At 39.3% G+C, this 22,350-nt stretch overlaps 1 protein-coding gene across 3 annotated transcripts; it reads right to left on the minus strand.

The window, feature by feature from the left end:
• Positions 1-1,109: 1,109 nt before the first annotated feature.
• LOC308693261 (myelin-associated glycoprotein-like) lies at positions 1,110-21,262 on the minus strand. Of its 3 annotated transcripts, XM_081370055.1 has the most exons (11): positions 21,151-21,262; positions 20,882-20,948; positions 20,049-20,417; positions 8,433-8,723; positions 5,785-6,036; positions 3,411-3,662; positions 3,042-3,305; positions 2,865-2,946; positions 2,679-2,762; positions 2,433-2,502; positions 1,110-2,093 (listed from the first exon to the last, which is right to left on the minus strand). In XM_081370055.1, the coding sequence occupies exons 2-11, from the start codon at positions 20,925-20,927 to the stop codon at positions 2,028-2,030; spliced, it is 1,776 nt and encodes a 591-aa protein (XP_081226181.1). In that variant the 5' UTR covers positions 20,928-20,948; positions 21,151-21,262; the 3' UTR covers positions 1,110-2,027. The 3 variants fall into 3 exon arrangements, with proteins under 3 accessions (XP_081226181.1, XP_081226182.1, XP_081226183.1); XM_081370056.1 differs by lacking the exon at positions 20,882-20,948 and having other exon boundaries at positions 21,151-21,247; XM_081370057.1 differs by lacking the exon at positions 8,433-8,723 and having other exon boundaries at positions 1,111-2,093; positions 21,151-21,250.
• Between the last annotated feature and the right edge of the window lie 1,088 nt (positions 21,263-22,350).

A 22,350-nucleotide genomic window follows, 5' to 3' on the forward strand; every position in this document is an offset into this window, starting at 1 on the left:
TCACATAACCTGCTTTCTGGAATACCCCCCAGGATCACCAAATCCTGTTTACTAGTGCCTTAAATGGAACCAACAGTGTAGCCTACTGGCTTAGCAAAGAACAACAGCTGGCAAAATACCGGTGGGCACAAATAACCATAGTTTATTTTAATTTTAAGAAACAGAAACACTGTAATAAACAGAAAAAATTTACTTTACTTATTTTGTTATAATGTTAAATTGCAGATTTTGTTGTTTTACCATATCTCATTAGATGTGACATGCTTCATATATGCTTCAAATATGAAGAAATGTATATATCATCAGTAAACATTGATTTTGTGATCATTCACAAAAAAAAAACTCTCTAGTTTTATTTGGTTCGAAAAATCACAACTGAATCCACCCTTCTGATGGGATCAGGATAATCCTGTTTTTTTTTTTTTTGGATCAAATAGATCCCAAACTGAGTTCAAAGTTCTGAAAAACCCAAAGGGCAGGTTTGATCCATCAAATTTAAGATCGGATTACATGTAATGAACTCTAATCTAATCTAACTCTAATCCTGTAACTCTAATCTACTACTGTATTTTCAGTTGTCAGTTAAGGAGTTATATAGACTTCATTTTATTAAAAATAAATAAATAAATAAATAAATAAACAGTAAAAATAGGAATCTTTTATTTATTAATAAAATATTAATTTTATTAATAAAAAGGTACAGAAAGAAAGAATGAGGTGTTTAAACACTGCTTCCTCTTTAAAAAATGGGAGGAGACCGAAAGAAACTCTGGGTTTACCGAAGAAAACCTGCTCCCGACAAGGTTAGGTTCACAGAGTAAGTTACCATGGTAACTGACTCTGAGTATAAGTTACCTCTCTTTCAGAAACGGGCTTGACTTACTCTGCTTTCTCAGGTTTAACATACCTCCCATTCTGAAACAGAAAACTCAGAGTTTCCCTCATTTCAGGGTTAACATACTCAGAGTTTTCACTTAACCTCCTTTCTGAAACAGGCCCCAGTACTGAACACAGGTAAAATAAAAATGAAAGTCTGTAGACACAGAAACAGAGAATACATAAGCTGATGCTTAACAACAACTTTTTAAACACGCAAGTCCCCTCCAAATATGTGAAATATATCAATTTTATTGGAAGGTGACTAGATGTCCCACTACAGGGGGTCATGTTGTATTTAAATGTGTTCTACGAGCTAAACAATGAATGTATGAACAAAGTCACCAGAACTAAATATTCACATCAAACACCCTTTCAATATGAAACAAACTACACTTTTCCTGCCTCTCCCCACAGCCTCTCAAATTCCCTTTTTAACTTTTAGTCTTTCACTTTCATTTCATGAGAAAAGTTTTAATAAGTGTTCAGTTTTGTTTTGTTATAAAAAAGAAAAGAAAAGGAAATGAAATCTTTTTTTTTTTTTGAAAACAGAAATATTCATTGGGAACTACATAGTCCGTGCCAGGTGGTGTAGAATTGAGGAACGTGATGTGTGCCAACTGCTGTTAAACCAATTTCACAAGCACACAAGTGTCCAGCATCTACACTTGAAAATTTTACTTGGAAAAGAAAATGAATGAAAGCATCACAATGCATAGAATTGAACATAAAAGCAAATCTCTAACATAGTCAGCTTATTGCAGATTGCACAGTATGCGGAATTGGTTTAACATCCAAGCCATCCAATACTACGGAATATGAATATATCAAAGCAGTATTAACGTCTTACTGTATTATTTCAGTTTACAGGCATTTCAAATATTGTACTACTGGAATTCTTGTATTTGTTTCAGTTTGATGGCATCTAAACTTAATTGATACTATTATGCATATAAACATATTTTGGCTTATAGCCTACAGTTCATTCTTTATATATTAAAAGCTTTTAAATATGATATTAACACATAGACATTTTTTTTTTTTTTTTAGTTGCAAGGCCTTTTTAGCACATTATAAGTCAACATATTTGTTAGCCTTTTTTGGTCTTTCTCAGTCTCTGTCATTTCTGGTAGGGAAGCATGTGTTTTTCATCAAACGTTTGCATAGATGGATTCATCTTTCAAGGAGCTTTCAGATGACAATGGTCCCACATAATCCTAATTAAAAAGAAGCAAAATATGTTACAGACATTTAAACAAAAAAGATTAGGTTCACTAAATATTACCTTTTAATTATAAATGTAAAGGCCCATGCAGTGTTGTTTTAAAGTCATAGCTTTTGCATATTAGTGTCTGCTTGCAGGATTCTTAAATGTGTTGTTGTCAGTTCTAACAGTTAGCTGATGTGCAAAGAGTTTAGTCGAGTAGATTTTCACACAAACACATTCAGATCACAACAAAATCAACACTCTTATAAATGTCTAATGAATTGTTGCAGTCAAACAGACTTCTTAGTTGTAAAACAGTGTTTTCTTACTGATGTAAATTCGTACTTACCCCCCAGTTGTCATGACCGCCCGGGCAGTTTGTGTAAATATCTTCATCATAGCCTTTCTCTTCTTTAATGCTTTGCATAAAATGTTAGATAAAAAAAATCATTGGTTTAAGTTCTGAAATGGGTATAGGGAACAAACTATATAGAATGATTCCAAAGGTGAGAGAGAGAGAGAGAGAGAGAGAGAGAGAGAGAGAGAGAGAGAGAGAGAGAGAGAGAGAGAGAGAGAGAGAGAGAGAGAGACTTACTTTTTAAAATCGGACCTCTTTGGACTTGTCTTCATTTCATTCTGTTCATTCTTCATTGCAGGCTGTTGTGTAGCTCTGTTCCCACTGCAAGAATGTTTTTTAAATATATATATAAAAAAAATTAAAGTTATTTTAAGGTATTTTAAAGTTGCCAGAGAACAAATGAGAGATAAAAAAGACCCTTACCGGTGCCTTCTCACAACATACACCAAAACGCCAACTAAAACAACTAAAATAGCTGATGCAACAGCAATGTATATTATTATGCCTGTGAAAAGAAACAAACAAATATTTGAATGATTTTTCCCCTCTGCATTAAAACAATGATAGAGTTCTTTAAAAAGACTGGATGTAAATTCTCACCATTTTGAGGAGCTTCCAAAGTGATATAAGAGCCTCCCAAACTGTTATTGGCAAAGCACTGGACAGTCTCGGGTAAACCCTGCCAACTTTGTACTGTGAATGTGGTCAGAGACTCGTTTTGTTTGATGCTGGAGCTGGGGAAGGTTTTCGAGAAATCTGGACCAAACCACTTGACTTCGCTGGGAGGGTTGGAGTCCACAATACAGACACAGACTGTCAACATCGCTCCCTGGCAAGTCGATTCGTTTTTAATTTCAGGAGGATCTAAATTAGATAGATGATAGATATATCTTAAATCAAAACCAGCAATCTTCTTTCACTAACAATACCAATTTAAACATTGATTGTTGAACCTTCACACATACTTACACAATATATTAAGTTTCCTTGGACTAGAACTGTTTCTTCCCACTGTGTTAATGGCTGTACAGGAAATAGTCTCAGTATGACGAGACACTTTCTCCAGTTTATAAGTGGGTCGATTTCCTAGCAACGTCCCATTTAAGCTGAACCACTGGTAACTGTTAGCAGGAGGGTTGCTGTTACTGGAGCACGTCAGTTCTGCAGAGTCATTCTCCTTCACTGAGGGTTTAGTCACCACGGTTACTTCATATGGAGGATCTGATTTAAATAAAATGTTGGTAAAATGTCTTTTTTTGTCAACAAAGGCCTGTCTTTATCAAACATTCATTTTATTTAAAACGCTTTTTTCAAAGCAAAGTTGGTATGTACATAGAAGTTTATGCCACCTTCTGATACAGTTGGATAATGTAAATGTAAGTGTAATCGTGTAGGGACTGTCAATGAACACACCTTAAAGGACTAGATTCAGTGCAAATTAAGCTCCATCATTTCACGATATGCCAGTTGTGTTCAGTTACTGTCAGTTTTCATTGACTTTTAGGGGCTATTTACACCACACCATTATATATATCATCTCACACATCGTTCATCTGCGTTCAGATGTTTCATTTTGCAACAGGACATTTTCTATGCTATAATTTATTTGAAAAAAAAAACATTTATGATATATCTTACATTTCAAACAATGCAGAAGCAAAATGACTAAACTTTTACAGCCATGTTATCTTTGCAAGCACAAAATGTTATTTAGTCTAATTTAATATTAATAATTTAATAGTCTAATTTAATATAAAGTAAATATTTTATAATTAGCATCAAACAAATAATATAGTTCTTATTCACAGTGATTAAAGATTATTAAACTAAAAGATTAAAAAAATTATTGCACAACCACCAAATAGGTGGAGATATTCACAAAGTAGGCCTATGTAAATTGACATGAAGAAATTGGCAATTGGAAATTGACAAGAAGAAGAAAGAGGTAGTATGGCATGCTTTTTCTTAGCGTCTGTGACTCGTCGATTGATCGTTCTTTTAAGAATTTCTTGTGTGTTAATCGTTGACAAACTCTGTGTTGACTGAACTTACTTTCGGACACGTTTTTGGAACCATACCTCGAGTAAGGTTTGGGTTTACCAACCAAGAGTTAAGGGTATGTTTGACGGTAAGATAACCTTGCTTTCTGGAATAACTCCCAGTGCCCACTACTGGCGGAACCCTTATTGCAATATGTTTAAATGGAACATCCTAAGACCTTGATCACTTGGAATCCGCAATGGAGCTATTTTTTTTTATTATTTGCAGTTTTTTTCCTTATGAATTTGTTTTACACACCATATAGGCCTGTATGTACACTTGGGCTTTTGGAGGAATTATAAAAAATGACAAATTATAAATTATAAGAAATTATAACAATACAATAAACTATAACTGTGTTGTGACTAAACGGCTGCCTCTCCCTAATCGCCACTTTTTGCCAGGTTTCCGACTGGAGTGGGTGTGAGAGAGGGGAGGGGCGCTGAAACAACAAGAACTGGAGGTGAGGCGACCTGCAGATAATGAAGCCTCATCACCGCCGCTGTTAAATGCCTCCTCGAGAGACCGGCCTCTTTTCTTTGTGCATGCACGCTGATGTCCTTGCAGGCCCAGGAGGGGAGCAGGCAGGTGAAAAAAATCTAATCTAATCATTCCACAATGACGTAGAGCCACTGGACCTGTTTGCCTATGCAAGGATGCACGCGTCGCCGCCGTCGGGCTGAGAATGGCCGGGCATGCTTTTGACCTCAGCTCCGTGGCCCAGGTTAGATGAGCCAGCCCGATCTCACGGGAAAACGTACAAATTCTACGAGGTGGCTTATTCGTACAAATTCATACGACCTGACTCGTACGAATTAGATTTTTGCAAAATCGTACATATTTTACGAATTGGCCAATTCGTATGAATTCATACGAATGACCTACCCATGACCCCGCCCCTAAACCTACCCATCACGTGGGTTTAGACAAATCGTACAAATTCGTACGAGTGAGGTCGTACGAATTAGTACGAATTAGCCAACTTTTTATCATTCGTACGAATTCGTACGAATTGGTCGTGAGATAGCGTTGGATGAGCCGCTAAAGAAGTGTGCGGCTGCTAGGACCTTTTACCTGGACCATCCTGTCTAAACACTCCCTTTCCTTCACGTGCCTCAGCACAGCGAGGACACCAGATTCCCCATTTATTTGGACACTTTTATCCCCTTTTATCCCCAAGTCGATTCGTTTTTAATTTCAGGAGGATCTAAATTAGATAGATGATAGATATCGTAAATCAAAACCAGCAAACTTCTTTCACTAACAATACCAATTTAAACATTGATTGTTGAACCTTACTTACACAATATATTAAGTTTCCTTGGACTAGAACTGTTTCTTCCCTCTGTGTTAATGGCTGTACAGGAAATAGCCTCAGTATGACGAGACACTTTCTCCAGTTTATAAGTGGGTCGATTTCCTAGCAACGTCCCATTTAAGCTGAACCACTGGTAGCTGTTAGCAGGAGGGTTGCTGTTACTGGAGCACGTCAGTTCTGCAGAGTCATTCTCCTTCACTGAGGGTTTAGTCACCACGTTTACATCATATGGAGGATCTGATTGAGATAAATGTTGAACAAATGTTATGTCAACAACTGTCTGTTCCTTAATTTCTTTTAATTTTATTCAGAGGCACAAACTGACCAAAAATATGCAATTTGGTGCATTTTACAATTTGCTTATGTTTATATGGCCAAAAAAGTAAGATAAAATTCTGAAAATGTAAGGTATATTAAAGAGAACTTTTTAAAAGCAGACTAATTAGATAAAATGCATACAAATATAATTTGTCATTGTAACTTTTTTACATTGTAACACTGTGTGTATGTAGGCCTATGTATACGTATGTGTATTTCACAAGTTCACTCTTACAAATAATCAGAAAGAGTAAAAAGTATGCTTATTTGGTGTGCTGTATGAGGGGAGGGCTCTGAACCCAGTGTACTTCCCCCATATAGGATACTGTTAGGATAGTAACCAGGAAAGAGTGTGGAATCTGGGTGTTGTAGAGATGTGAAAAACTGTTGAGGAACATATAGGTGAGTCAGCTATGTATGTATATATATATATATATATATATATATATATATATATATATATATATATATATGTGTAAGGGTTAATACCCGACGAGGTGTCCATTAATCCGCTTTTACCATGGTCACTTACGGAAGAAAGAAATATTTAATCAATTAATAATACTTTAATGTGTTTTAGAGTAAAAATCGTGAGGGTTTTTATTTATTAATTTGAGCGCACTATTTAATATCTCCCGTATAAAGGCGTTGCCAAGCAACGTGGCCACAGTGACCCGACCGCAGCAGTTGATCAGTGAGTTTGAGCCAGCGCAATCATTTAGAGCTGTCATCAGGCAAATTGACGGGACGCCTTTCCTAGGTGTCCATTATCACTTTTTAATGGACACCCTGCAGCCAATCAGAATCGAGTATTCACCCAGACCATGGTATATATATATATATATATATATATATATATATATATATATATATATATATATATATATATATACACTCACCTAAAGGATTATTAGGAACACCTGTACAATTTCTCATTAATGCAACTATCTAATCAACCAATCACATGGCAGTTGCTTCAATGCATTTAGGGGTGTGGTCCTGGTCAAGACAATCTCCTGAACTCCAAACTGAATGTCAGAATGGGAAAGAAAGGTGATTTAAGCAATTTTGAGCATGGCATGGTTGTTGGTGCCAGACGGGCCGGTCTGAGTATTTCACAATCTGCTCAGTTACTGGTATTTTCACGCACAACCATTTCTAGGGTTTACAAAGAATGGTGTGAAAAGGGAAAAACATCCAGTATGCGGCAGTCCTGTGGGCGAAAATGCCTTGTTGATGCTAGAGGTCAGAGGAGAATGGGCCGACTGATTTAAGCTGATAGAAGAGCAACTTTGACTGAAATAACCACTCGTTACAACCGAGGTATGCAGCAAAGCATTTGTGAAGCCACAACACGCAGAACCTTGAGGCGGATGGGCTACAACAGCAGAAGACCCCACCGGGTACCACTCATCTCCACTAAAAATAGGAAAAAGAGGCTACAATTTGCACGAGCTCAACAAAATTGGACAGTTGAAGACTGGAAAAATGTTGCCTGGTCTGATGAGTCTCGATTTCTGTTGAGACATTCAGATGGTAGAGTCAGAATTTGGCGTAAACAGAATGAGAACATGGATCCATCATGCCTTGTTACCACTGTGCAGGCTGGTGGTGGTGGTGTAATGGTGTGGGGGATGTTTTCTTGGCACACTTTAGGCCCCTTAGTGCCAATTGGGCATCGTTTAAATGCCACGGCCTACCTGAGCATTGTTTCTGACCATGTCCATCCCTTTATGACCACCATGTACCCATCCTCTGATGGCTACTTCCAGCTGGATAATGCACCATGCCACAAAGCTTGAATCATTTTATTTGGTTTCTTGAACATGACAATGAGTTCACTGTACTAAAATGGCCCCCACAGTCACCAGATCTCAACCCAATAGAGCATCTTTGGGATGTGGTGGAACGGGAGCTTCGTGCCCTGGAAGTGCATCCCACAAATCTCCATCAACTGCAAGATGCTATCCTATCAATATGGGCCAACAACATTTTTAAAGAATGCTTTCAGGACCTTGTTGAATCAATGCCACGTAGAATTAAGGCAGTTCTGAAGGCGAAAGGGGGTCAAACACAGTATTAGTATGGTGTTCCTAATAATCCTTTAGGTGAGTGTATATATATGGACCTCCTTTTGTACTGACTGGACAGGCAATTTGAACGTGTTCCTCCTGAACTTTGTTAATAAAACATCATATGTTAGATGTGATAAATCGATCTGACAGCACTACTATTAACAGCAAACAAAAACAAACACACATTTCTATTAGCATCTGATCATTTATTTTTCCTAAACTCACTTAAAGCAGACTTACATTTAACTTTGAGCAATTTGTAGCCTGTCACTGTCTTCCCTTTAAACTCTGCAGAACAGCTGAGCTTTTTATTGTGATCTTCTCTAGAAGGAGTGAAGGTAAGGTTGTAAGATGTAACCTTCCATTGACCGTGACTTTGCGGCTGTGATGGACTCGAGCGATTGCCATCATGGCTCCAGGTGATATGAGGAAGGTCTGATGGACAGGAATGTAACACAGTGCAGGTAGCAGTCACCGGATTCCCTGATGTCACTTCATCTTTCACAGAGACGGTAGGTTGTTCTGGTGACTCTGGTAAAGACACACAGAAGGACATGTGCCATTACTGTAATACGATATATCACAATAATGAGCATGCACGAAATTGATGTCGTAGGCACTTTAAAATACAGCGGAAAGTTATGAATTATTTAGATCTTTAGAATGGATTTTTAAAATAATTTTCCATCAAAATATACAAAAACTGCACGTATGCTACGTCAGAGGCATGCACACTCTGGTGCAGGCTAAACAATGCAAACAACACAGATGCATGACAAGTGAAGGACACGGCTGCATAAAAAACGCACATTGACTCTCTGACAGCAGATAGCGCTTACGAATGTCACGTTTCAGTATGTGTGTGGACTTTCTGTTTGTATTTTTGACCTGTTTATTTGTTCTGTTTCCCTCCACTCCTTTGTCTCTAGAGTTACTGCCATTATGAGTTAATTTGTCCCAGCTGTGTCTGATTAATTATCTCGTTTCTGTTTGTTATTTAAGATGCACCCTTGCTTTCAGTCTTGGTCTGGCCTCTGTTGCATTAATGTGTGTTTACCCTGCATGTCAGCTTGTTCTAGAGTAGGCTATTTGTAAAGTTTGAGTTTGTATCTTTAATAAGAGTCTTCAGTCTGTTCCTGAGATAACCACAGTGTGACAACGGAACCGCAGTAATGCAGCCATTACACCGGTAAACAAGTAAACAAAACAGGCTGTGCTATTTTCTGTTTCTGAATATGTTTTAAACAATCATTTAGATGTTAATCACATCACATTATCAAACACTTAATATTTAAAGACTGTAACGGAAAGCAGATGATCAGGTCTGCCTTTTTGTTGATTAATCAAATCTAATCAACAAACAAAAGGTACTGATTAACCCCTCAAAACAAAACAACAGTGTAAGCAGATGCTCGGTCAGGTCCCCTGAGTTAATCTCATCAACTCAAGAAGATATTCACACTGAAAAGGAAGGACAAAGTTCGCCACGCGGTTCCACGTGTGCACGACTCTGCATACACACACACAAAACACAGACTCCTTATCATGCCCGACCACTTGTGGTCAAAATTACCTTTGTAAAATGTTTAAAATGTATTTCTTGCTGTGCTTATGATCCTTATACCCGAAATACGATATCTATAAGCTTTATTGATATGTAATCAGTTTAATATGCATGTAATCACGAGAAATCCTGTTTCTTTGTGTTGTTGACTAACAGAATTGTCATTCGCGGTATTGTTTTGTTCAGAAGAACACAATGGTGTTGAATATTTAGCACAGAATATTAGAGGATGCATTATTTGATTAATACCAGTTTTATAAATGTTTATGAACGAAGTTTATTCCGCCAGCATTAGTTAGAAGAGGCGTGTACCTTTCCAAATGAAAGGACATGACCACAATACGTCCTCCCAGGCGATTGGGTCACGCACGCAAGGGGGCGTGACTTGAGCTCCTTCAAAACACAGCGGGCTCTCTCACCTCTCTCTCTCTCACCTCGCTCTCATCCTTCCTCCTCTTCTACCGGCGCGACGCTTCCCCGAGGAACATCCCGGAAGGCCTCGGACAAACACATGTTCGAGTCGTAGCAGCCGTTCCTTTGCAACTAAGTTATATTTGCCTCTTCCTTCACGGAAGATGAAGACGAACTTTCTCGGTAACGTTACATTTCAGTGAGCCTTTTCAAGCTTCCCGCGACACCGGAAGACGCAGTCGAAACAGGACCTCGTCCGCGCTTTCAGCATCAACCAAACAGAGAACAGACGTGCAAGTATATTTATCTGATAAAAGCTGCTTTTCTGGGGTCCGACTTTTAGGTTTCTGTATGTAACAATTACTAGCTTTTCCCTTCTCTCTATTTCTCTCTTTATTTCTTTCATTTCATTTTATTCTTATCACGTATGTTATTATTGTTTAAATGTTTGTTTGTGTTTATTGTTTGCATTTTTACGTACGTTTCTATTCGTAGCTCATATAATCTTTAGTCACATTTATTAAAATCCATTTATACTTTTCACTGTCTCTGTGTTTGAAAACCCACCATTCTAAAGTCAATGAAACAAAAGATCTTAAGCTACAAGCTCGATATTAGACTACATTCAGTAGATTTAATTAATAAACTCAGAAGGTTTGATGTCCGTGGCCAGGAGATCAAACTTTCTTGGAGTTTGTAAAGAGATAACCCTTCTTAACTGTGATAATCTCACCGTTATTCGCTGGACGAATAACGATTAGATCAGTTACAGAACCAGTTAATCTCTATAATTGATAAAATAAATGTATATGCGACTTATGAATTATGACCATGAGTCATAATTATTAATATTTCCAAAATTCCCTATATTCTTGAGCTAATTCAAATTTACCCAAAGTCGTATTCGCTACATTTTGGTGGAGAATGCGGGCAGTTTCAAACTTTATTTGGTGGGCAAAATTCAGTTTCAGTGAATGTGTATTATTGGTATTAATAATTGTAACGTTACACGCGCGTTTTGAATTGTGAGGTAAGTCGCTATAAAGCGAACTCACTCAGCTGACGTTAGGCACAAAGGCAGCTCAGCTCTTCAAATTAACAGTTTCAAAAATGTCTAAGCATTTTTAATCACTGTTAAGTGCTAAAACTGCAGTTCATGATATTACATTTGTCTCTGTAAAGACGAAGCAAAACTCTTTACAGTTAGTTCATGTAATACGATTTAAACCGACTAAATGAAGACGAAAGGATCTCTTTTAGGACGAAGACGTAAATCTGACCTGAGCAGTGACTCAGTTTTTCAGTCGTAATAGGCCTTATTATATACAATACGTTAACGATAAGCTCCTGGTCAGAAATTGGCCTCGCGATCCAATTTCGTAAACCTACGCATTATCATAAAGTGCTATTTTGATTAATGCTTATGGGAGAGGAGCAGATGCAATAATTCCTGTTCCTGTAATGAGCAGATGTTTAATTCCTGTTCATAGCTGTAAGTAAACAGAAGAAAAAATTCCTGTTCACAGCTGAAATAAACAGAAGATAATCCCTGTTTATTCAAACCGTTTCATGTGTAATGTGTAAGTAAACCGAAGTCTAATGCCTGTTTACTCACAGCTCGATTAATTAAAAACGGAAGTTTTAATGCCTGTTTTATTTAAACCGTTTCAAATATAATATGTAATTAAATAGATGTGTAATTCCTGTTAGTCACATGTTATGAAACTCGTGTAATTTTCCGCATGCAACAGAGCGCGAAATACTCGTGATTTCCACAGATAAAAAAAATCTGCTGTCTAAATTGCTGAATCACGTCACCGACACTAGAGGGCAGCCTCTAGGTGTGTGGCAGTTCTCAAATCACGCGCGCCCCACCGACGTCATCCTGCGTGAGTGTCGCCTCCCACTGACGTCAGCCTGCGCGAGCACAATTACGCCCTCTGGTGGCGTCCTCAGATAATACCTGCTTTCAATTTCTTTCCCTCTCTCTGCATTCATTTTCTCTCTCAAATACTTAACTGCATTCAAAGCTTAGCTTATGCTGATATTATTTGGAGTTAGACATTTCCTTTTTTTTCCCTGTTTTTGACTGTCACACTTTAAGTGAAGTTCGAAAAAAAAAAACTTTTTCGAATTAAAGCTTAGACTTGATTCACTCAGTTATTGATAGTCCACCCAGTCCCAGTCTGCATGGAAGTGCTTTATTGCTACCCTTTTCGTTTGATTATTTTTATAAGCAATACTAATAACTTCAGTGTTATTGTAAGGATTATAGGAAGTCATTCTGAATTTCAGTTTAATTAATTTTAGTATTGATACATCACTGTCATCATTCTAATTTTCTTTCCTTCCTTATTTTTATTATTTTGAACCTCCCCTTGCATGCTTAGTTGAATTCCAATTCAAACTAGTTTGAATTTTAATTCAAAATTGTCTAATCAGCCAGGGAAGACCACTGAGAAGACATACGGCCCTCACCCTAGTGGCACAAACCCACTGCCGGGGCCTATCCCTCTGCCTGCGTCTCAAGCCTGTGTTGTTATTCACATTTTCTTTCATTGATAATTTTCTCTTTTTTTCTCTTTCTTCCCTCTTTTCTCCAAGGGGGAGGGGGGGGGGGGTAGGTTATTCTGATAAATCACCATCAGTTATCATAATTTCCCTTTTGTTGTATCACTATTTTAGTAAAGCCTTTGCCTCGGACTCCTGCATACATATGTACTCAATTTGATGAAACCAGAAAGCCTTAATTTACATTGAGTCTAACATCTTAATCCCTTATTGTGTATCTATTGGCAGGACTCAGTCAGTGTTTATAGGCTTAGGCCTCTTTATTTTTATTTTATAACACTCCCCTTGTTATTGCTTGTGACATTTCATTGCAGACCAATTCACTTCCTTGGGTTGTGTTTCCCTTTGATCTTCCCTACCTTCAACTTTGTTTTTATTTTAATTTTTCTCCATTTCTGTTGTGATTTGTTTCTCTCATTTCACTGACAGACAGAACCTAAGAGAGACCCCAGGAAAGTGAATAGAGTAACGATCAGAGCCGGCGTCATTAGACGACCCCCAGGCTACCGCCTGTCAAAATCTCTATTGTGGGCTTTATCCATACCCACGAAATTGGCTCCGCTAACTGTCGGCATCAGTTAGCCCCAAAATTCTCATAAACAGCCTAGCCCATATGAGTATAGCTCATTTGACCCTAAAACAAACTTGCATTTTGTCTCTTTTTGTGTGTGCTGTGCTTCTCTCGCCAACAGTGAGCCGAGATGTCGAGCTCACCCTGTCCTGCAGTCCGCTGGGACGACCTTGAGGCATGGCTGAGAGACATAACAAAGACCGTGCTGCCCCAGGACTCACATCGCTCGAGCCAAGAGCAACGGGACACAGACCTGAGCCAGTTCGAGTCCCATGATCCAGCCCAGACATACAGCCACGAGCAGCTGTCCAGAATCTTCGGAAACCTCGCACTCAAACTCGTCGTCAAGACCCGGGTCAGCGAACGAACCACCCTCGAACTGGAGCAGAAGGTAGCCGCACTACAGCTCCAGGCCACGGAGGCCCTGGAGGACCGAGCACACACACAGAGCCGTCTAGACCAGCTACTCTTCCTGACCGAGGAAGAGGACGAGACGGACACGACGCTGCAACAGGAAGTTGAAAGACTTCAAAATGCCCTAGACGATCTTCATCGACACACAGACCAAAGAGAACAGTTGGAGAGAAAAACCAGAAAAGAACTCAACGAAAGGCTCCAACAGGCTGAAGCTCTCCTTGAGAGAGCAGAGACTAAAATCCATCAGCTCACTCAGCAGGGACACGAGCTCCAAGAGGAACTTGACACTGTTCATGCAGAACTAAAACATGCTTACAGATTGCAGAGTGTCTGGAACGGAGAAACACGCATCACAGAGTTTCTCCCGGTCAGCCAAACACCAAAAGCTGAAGGGGGCGGAGCTGTAAAGGGTCAGACTCCTCTCCAGACGGATTGGGCCCCCAGCAACAGCTCTCCTCCCAAAAGCCTTGACAAGCTAGCCCGCAACATTCCTACGTTCAACCCAGATCCTGCAGGAAACCATGACATTTTTGCTTACTTACAAGACATTGATTTTCACTTGCAAACTGTCGCCAACGTGACCGCTTGGGACGCATTGTATCTGCTACGAATAACTGCAAATAGAGATGTGCGTAAATTCCTGGATCGCCAACCAAACCCTGTCAAGGCAGATTACAAGCAACTGCGACAAGCTTTGATCATTGCAACATCGAACCTGGAACCACTCTCCCCAGAACACTGATGAGCCAGAGTATTTTTACACAACAGATGAAGACAGTGCAGCCACGTCTGACACAGACACAGAAAACGAACACTGACACCTGCTGCTTCAAGGTCCTGGACTGAACTGCAGTTGAGTAACCAGACCAATGTCTGCGCCACACACAGACCAACCACCCTCACGATTGCAGTGACTACACAGCCCAAAACGAACTTTACCAACTACACTGCACGCCTCAGAGCTGCTTACGCTACCTCCGCTGTGTTAAAAAGGTCATGCGGGCCTCTGACGAACAGACTTTTTCTATGCCGCCACTTACCCCTCCACCACCCTCGCAAGCCATCTGAGCTCACTGGCAGCCAGTGCCTCAGACAACTGTCTGCCACCACGCACAAGCTGCGTTCACAGGACTTCAGTACGCATTGTGCACCTGTGCCATCACAGCGCCACAGCTTGTAAGGCCACAGCGCACAAAGGGGGGTCAGGCGTGCCGAGAACACATCATGTGCTGAACACCGCAGCACCAAACCCACGCATGGCACACCAAAGCATGTGGCATACCAACCTCAGCGAAGCAACAAGATGCCCTAGCCAACCAAGGACATCCATCTCTGAAGTTTATCCTCCCTTTCTCTCTCTCTCTCTTTTTCCTCCAACAGGATGCTGTGGTGGTTCGTTAGAAAGCAGCCACAATCGGACATCACCAGATCCGGCATCCGGCATCGCATGGGGAGAGAGCAACCCCGAGTCCTGATTACCAAAGCAGGACTCACACTCCGAAAGTGTACATTCGACTTAAACCCAGCAACGTCGAAAGAGCACATTACCTCAACGAAATGTGAACATCCACAGCCAAGCTCACAAAGCCGTGTCCGGCGGTTTCCTATGGAACCCCGAAAAGGGGGGATCCCACACTATCGACCCCCCTCAACCTCATGTGAGCTGAGTCATCAGCCTAGCAACCACCTGCCATCTGACCATTGTTACCGTGATGAGTCAACTAGGCCCATACACGCCCTATCAACTCATCAAGGGGGGACTGTAACGGAAAGCAGATGATCAGGTCTGCCTTTTTGTTGATTAATCAAATCTAATCAACAAACAAAAGGTACTGATTAACCCCTCAAAACAAAACAACAGTGTTAGCAGATGCTCGGTCAGGTCCCCTGAGTTAATCTCATCAACTCAAGAAGATATTCACACTGAAAAGGAAGGACAAAGTTCGCCACGCGGTTCCACGTGTGCACGACTCTGCATACACACACACAAAACACAGACTCCTTATCATGCCCGACCACTTGTGGTCAAAATTACCTTTGTAAAATGTTTAAAATGTATTTCTTGCTGTGCTTATGATCCTTATACCCGAAATACGATATCTATAAGCTTTATTGATATGTAATCAGTTTAATATGCATGTAATCACGAGAAATCCTGTTTCTTTGTGTTGTTGACTAACAGAATTGTCATTCGCGGTATTGTTTTGTTCAGAAGAACACAATGGTGTTGAATATTTAGCACAGAATATTAGAGGATGCATTATTTGATTAATACCAGTTTTATAAATGTTTATGAACGAAGTTTATTCCGCCAGCATTAGTTAGAAGAGGCGTGTACCTTTCCAAATGAAAGGACATGACCACAATACGTCCTCCCAGGCGATTGGGTCACGCACGCAAGGGGGCGTGACTTGAGCTCCTTCAAAACACAGCGGGCTCTCTCACCTCTCTCTCTCTCACCTCGCTCTCATCCTTCCTCCTCTTCTACCGGCGCGACGCTTCCCCGAGGAACATCCCGGAAGGCCTCGGACAAACACATGTTCGAGTCGTAGCAGCCGTTCCTTTGCAACTAAGTTATATTTGCCTCTTCCTTCACGGAAGATGAAGACGAACTTTCTCGGTAACGTTACATTTCAGTGAGCCTTTTCAAGCTTCCCGCGACACCGGAAGACGCAGTCGAAACAGGACCTCGTCCGCGCTTTCAGCATCAACCAAACAGAGAACAGACGTGCAAGTATATTTATCTGATAAAAGCTGCTTTTCTGGGGTCCGACTTTTAGGTTTCTGTATGTAACAATTACTAGCTTTTCCCTTCTCTCTATTTCTCTCGTTCTTTCTTTCATTTCATTTTATTCTTATCACGTGTTATTATTGTTTAAATGTTTGTTTGTGTTTATTGTTTGCATTTTTACGTACGTTTCTATTCGTAGCTCATATAATCTTTAGTCACATTTATTAAAATCCATTTATACTTTTCACTGTCTCTGTGTTTGAAAACCCACCATTCTAAAGTCAATGAAACAAAAGATCTTAAAGGTCCCATGACATGAAATTTTCACTTTCTGAGTTTTTTTTAACATTAATATGAGTTCCCCTAGCCTGTATATGGTCCCCAAGTTTCTAGAAATTTTAATCGGTGTAAATCGAGCTTTTGCTATCTTTCTCTGCCTTTGAGAAAATGGACGCTCAACCGCGCTGATCTTGAATCTCCTCCTTATGACGTTATAAGGAGGAATGTTACCTCCCCTTTCTTTGCTTTGCCCGCCCAGATAATATTTTCCGCCCATGAGAAAATGAGCTAGGAAGTAGGAACGCGCGCGCGCGATTTTAGTTTGTCCACGAGAGATATAATGGCTTTTGAGCGAGCGAAGCATAATAATTGCTCAATAATTGGATGTACAAATGAACACCGAAGGGTTAATACAGAGCTGGGCTTGCTGAACGTCTGAAACTAAAGTTTGGATCAGTACCAACTCTCTTTGGCTCAGCTAACGTTACACACCTCGGACAAGTAAGTCAACTAATGATACAAGTTGTTGCTTTACTGTTTATGGTTACCTAGCTTGTTACATGTAGAATGTGGCTTTAACATTAGCTATGCAGTTACTTGCGCTAATGTAAAGGTAGATAGCATCAAGTATGTGTGTGAATACACACACTGTAACGCGAGTGTTGTACACTTCTTTGTTATTTGGATAGCGTTTTCCTGTTGGTTATACGGCGAGCGCGATATCCGCATTTCAAGATCGCAGAGCTTGATGTAATTGTAATAAGATAAACTACAGACGTTACAGATCTCTCGTGAAAAGGCAACAGTAGGTTAGCGTTAGCTACATGATAATAACTAAACCATCCGAATAAAGTACCGTATCCAGACATAATATTTTAAACTAACCATTCGGAAACGTCCTGATGGAGCGGCTGAGTTGCAACTTGTTCATCCGTTGCTTCTCCATCCGGATCAGATTCTGGGTCAAACTGAAATGCTTGAACGACTGCGTGTCTCCGTGCCATTGCAATATATCCAATGTAAACATGCATGGTCTACCGTTGCGCAAGATGTTCAAGGCCACACCCACCCTCCACCTTACGCCGCCTTTCTCCTCCTCATTAACATTTAAAGCTACAGACACCGAAACAGCCCGTCTGAAGGAAGCTCATTCTGGGACTGGCTTATAGTGGCTATAATTCTGCACCGAGACTGAATTTTTGGAAAGAGATTTCAGATACAGTACTAGGGACCACTAAGGCCTATATTAAAGCCTACAAAAAGTAGCATGTCATGGGACCTTTAAGCTACAAGCTCGATATTAGACTACATTCAGTAGATTTAATTAATAAACTCAGAAGGTTTGATGTCCGTGGCCAGGAGATCAAACTTTCTTGGAGTTTGTAAAGAGATAACCCTTCTTAACTGTGATAATCTCACCGTTATTCGCTGGACGAATAACGATTAGATCAGTTACAGAACCAGTTAATCTCTATAATTGATAAAATAAATGTAGATGCGACTTATGAATTATGACCATGAGTCATAATTATTAATATTTCCAAAATTCCCTATATTCTTGAGCTAATTCAAATTTACCCAAAGTCGTATTCGCTACAAGACTTAAAGGGTTAGTTCACCCAAAAATGAAAATTCTGTCAGTAATTACTCACCCTCATGTTGTTCCAACCCCGTAAGACCTTCGTTCATCTTCGGAACACAAATTAAGATATTTTTGATTAAATCTGAGAGCTGGATCACTCCTCCATAGGCTTCTAAGGCATTATAACTTGCTGGCCCAGAAAATGTTTTAAAGACATTGTTAATATAGTCCAAGTGACTACAGTGGCTCAATCTTAAGTTTATAAAGCGACGAGAATACTTTTTGTGCGCAAAAAAAAAACAAAAATAACGACTTTATTCCACTATTCATTTCCTTCTCTCTGGGCCTCGAGTCTTTTCACGTAGTATAACTGCACAGCGCTTCTGGGTTGTACGTCACACGTAGGCTCACTATTGGCCGACACTGGTCATGTGTGGGATGTGTGTGACGTACAACACAGAAGCGCTGCGCTGTTACACTACGTGAATTCATTCAGGCCCACACAGACGAAAATGTATAGTTGAATAAAGTCGTTATTTTTTTGCGCACAAAAAGTATTCTCGTCGCTTTATAAACTTGAGCCACTGGAGTCACTTGGACTATATTAAAGGACAAATCCAGTGAAAAATGAACCTGGGGTTAATTAACACATGGTTACAGAGTCGATCGTTCCCTGCGATGCGTTTTCATGAAAATCGAATGTAAAGAGTTTTAACTTTAAAAACATTTTAGCTCATAACAGTAGTATATGGGGCACAGAGTAAGTAAAAATAAATAGCTAGTTAATACCACTAACAAGGCTCAAAATAGCCTCACACTAACACGGTAACATAATGAGGGTCCTTACATACAAACCGAAGCATTGAGAACTTTGTAAGTGTACAGACAGTTTAATAACAAGATACTTTATAAAGACAGTACATTACGCGTTGACATGCAGGATCCATCTTGGAAAACAGTCTCGACTAATCGAGCCACGAACGCCGTGCTACGTTAGATTTCACAAACGTAATTCCTATCGACCAGCTATCCTATCGACGGCGTTCGTGGCTCGATTAGTCGAGACTGTTTTCCAAGATGGATCCTGCATGTCAACGCGTAATGTACTGTCTTTATAAAGTATCTTCTTATTAAACTGTCTGTACACTTACAAAGTTCTCAATGCTTCGGTTTGTATGTAAGGACCCTCATTATGTTACCGTGTTAGTGTGAGGCTATTTTGAGCCTTGTTAGTGGTATTAACTAGCGATTTATTTTTACTTACTCTGTGCCCCATATACTACTGTTATGAGCTAATCTGTTTTTAAAGATAAAACTCTATACATTCGATTTTCATGAAAACGCATCGCGGGGAACGATCGACTCGGTAACCATGTGTTAATTAACCCCAGGTTCATTTTTCACTGGATTTGTCCTTTAACGATGTCTTTAATAACTTTTCTGGGCCAGCAAGTTATAATGCCTTAGAAGCCTATGGAGGAGTGATCCAGCTTTCAGATTTAATAAAAAAATATCTTCATTTGTGTTCCGAAGATGAACGAAGGTCTTATGGGGTTAGAACAACTAACCCTTTTAAAATCTGGAATAAAACATGTTATTGACTGAAAATGTTGATTCTTTATAGTTCTTTTGCTCTTTAATCTGTTTAATCTCAGGACAATACTTAAATTGTGTAACTTAATTCATACCGTGATTGAACACAATAATTTTATTGAACAAATTTCTCTTACCTTTCACTGTTATAGAAACTTTTTTCGCCCCATAGGTATACTTGTCCAAATTTTCAATCTCAATCCGGAACATGAATGGCCCAGTGTCGCTCTTACGCAGAGAGCTGATTTTCAAAGAACAATCGTTTTGGTGCAGATCACCAATGAGGTTAGTGCGTCCTTTGAATGCCTCACTGATTTTTGAGGTATCTGTATGGAATACGTTTGACTCATAATTCTCCGTGTACCAGACTCCTGTGAATCCTGTGTATGTCTTTCCTTTTGCCGCTGGGTAGTTGAACGTACAGGGAATCTCCACACATGAGCCAGACAAACCCACCACTGATGCAGGCACATCATTGTTCCATCCGTTAGCATTAGCAGGTGACACTGAAAGAAGAATGATTCATGTTTTATCATTTTTTATATGACAATTTAGTGACCAATTAAAATATTGTATATAATATTTTCTAATGTTTATTTTAATCGTATATCAGTGACAGCACATCATGTAACATTCGCACAGGTTTCCTTTATTTTATTTTTATTTATTTATTTTTCCAATGATTGTTTCATCTTAGTTTGAGTCTAAATTAATTTCCTCCCCTAGACACTCATATTGGTACACCTAATAGTTTCTTTCTCATAGATGTCTGTAAGTAGACTGTAATTCCTATGTCTGAGGAATGACTCATTTTACTTTATTTTTAATACTGCATGGCCTAAGATCTGAGAAAATTAACTGAGAATTAAAGTCATTAATTGTGTAAAATTCACTAAAACAGGAGAAAAAAATTATTATTTACGACATAAAAACAGCTGTCATACATGATAACCATTGTCATTCTACTAACCTCTGAGCCAGAGAAAGAGTGACAATAAACAGCAACAGAAAACCATTTCTGCATCAAAGTTCAGCACCTAGGAATACATTTGGTCATAATTTACAGCTAGTGCTAATACTAATAATCAGAATTGTTTTGGAATCACATTGTTTTCATTTTTTTGAAACATGAACCTTGTTTAATTTCACTGTTTATGGAGCACAGTGCAACATTTGCCTTATTTATTAAGACATTTAAATAGTCCATATATAGATATAAAATGTAATATTTTCACTTACTTAATGTCGTGTCCTCAAACAGTGCCTAAATTCATCAGAAGTCAACCGGTGCGCTAAATATTTGAGAGCTTCCTTGCCGCTATATTTGGCTGAGTGTAACGCCTGTAATCCTGTTCACTTCCTATTTTAAAGACTTCTGAAATATGGGCTGTACCCATCAGAATAAAAGTTTCTTAAAGTGTTAAACTGTATAAGTTTTTGGACACCACATGTTTTTCATATATATTACAAAATTATGCAAATATTGTACTGAAAATAAATAATATTTTACTACAGCACAACAAAACATTTTTGATCTGCTATTTGAAATTAAATAACATGAACAGCATTCTTGAACTTTTCCAATTATGGCCTAAATTTAATAAGCACTTTTGTACCTTTATCTACCTTGTTTTTCACGCAAGAGCGGGCGTAAGCCACTTCCGCTAATCGTAGTTGTGAACCCATAGTTTTGCGTCGACTGTGTAGTTTTGACTGTCTAGATAACTTTTAATATGGACTACAAAAAGACTGGCATCCTTTGCGCAGTTAGGGTGTGCCATAATAGCTGGTTCAAACATAAAAATACCTGCAAGAAATTTGTTTTGACCATAATCCACGCACCAGAGCTGAATGTGGATGTGGGGCACCCTATGATCTGCACGCTGCTAAGCTTGTCGGCTTTGGTTAAAAGCATTATTGCAATGTGTGAATACGCTAGCAATGCGAGTTGCTTGTTATTTTTATGTTTTAGTCAAATAGTTAACTGTGGCTGCTTCTCAGTATCCCTCCTCATCTCCTGGCTCCTCCATCCTCCATCCTATGACCCGGAAACCAATTGAGCTCAGCCATCTTGAAAGACATCTTAATTCTCGAATTGCTCCACGAGGAGGCGAGGAGTGAGGAGGATTCCTGAGGAGTCATTTGCGAGGATACACAGGTGTTACAATTCTCCTCCCCCATCATATCGGTCTCAATAATTTTAATTTATACTGTACTTTACCTTTGCAGTTTCAACCTGATCTCACGGCAATTCGTAACAATTCAACGAGGTGGCTAATTTGTACGAATTCATACGACCTCACTCGTATGAATTAGTAAGATTTTTGCTAAATCGTTAATATTTTACGAATTGCCCAATTCGTATGAATTCATACGAATGACCTTCCCCTGACCCCGCCCCTAAACCTACCCATCACGTGGGTTTAGACAAATCATACA

The sequence above is a fragment of the Scardinius erythrophthalmus genome (genome assembly GCF_964197995.2).
Source record: "Scardinius erythrophthalmus genome assembly, chromosome: 7".
Classification (NCBI taxonomy): Eukaryota; Metazoa; Chordata; class Actinopteri; order Cypriniformes; family Leuciscidae; genus Scardinius; species Scardinius erythrophthalmus.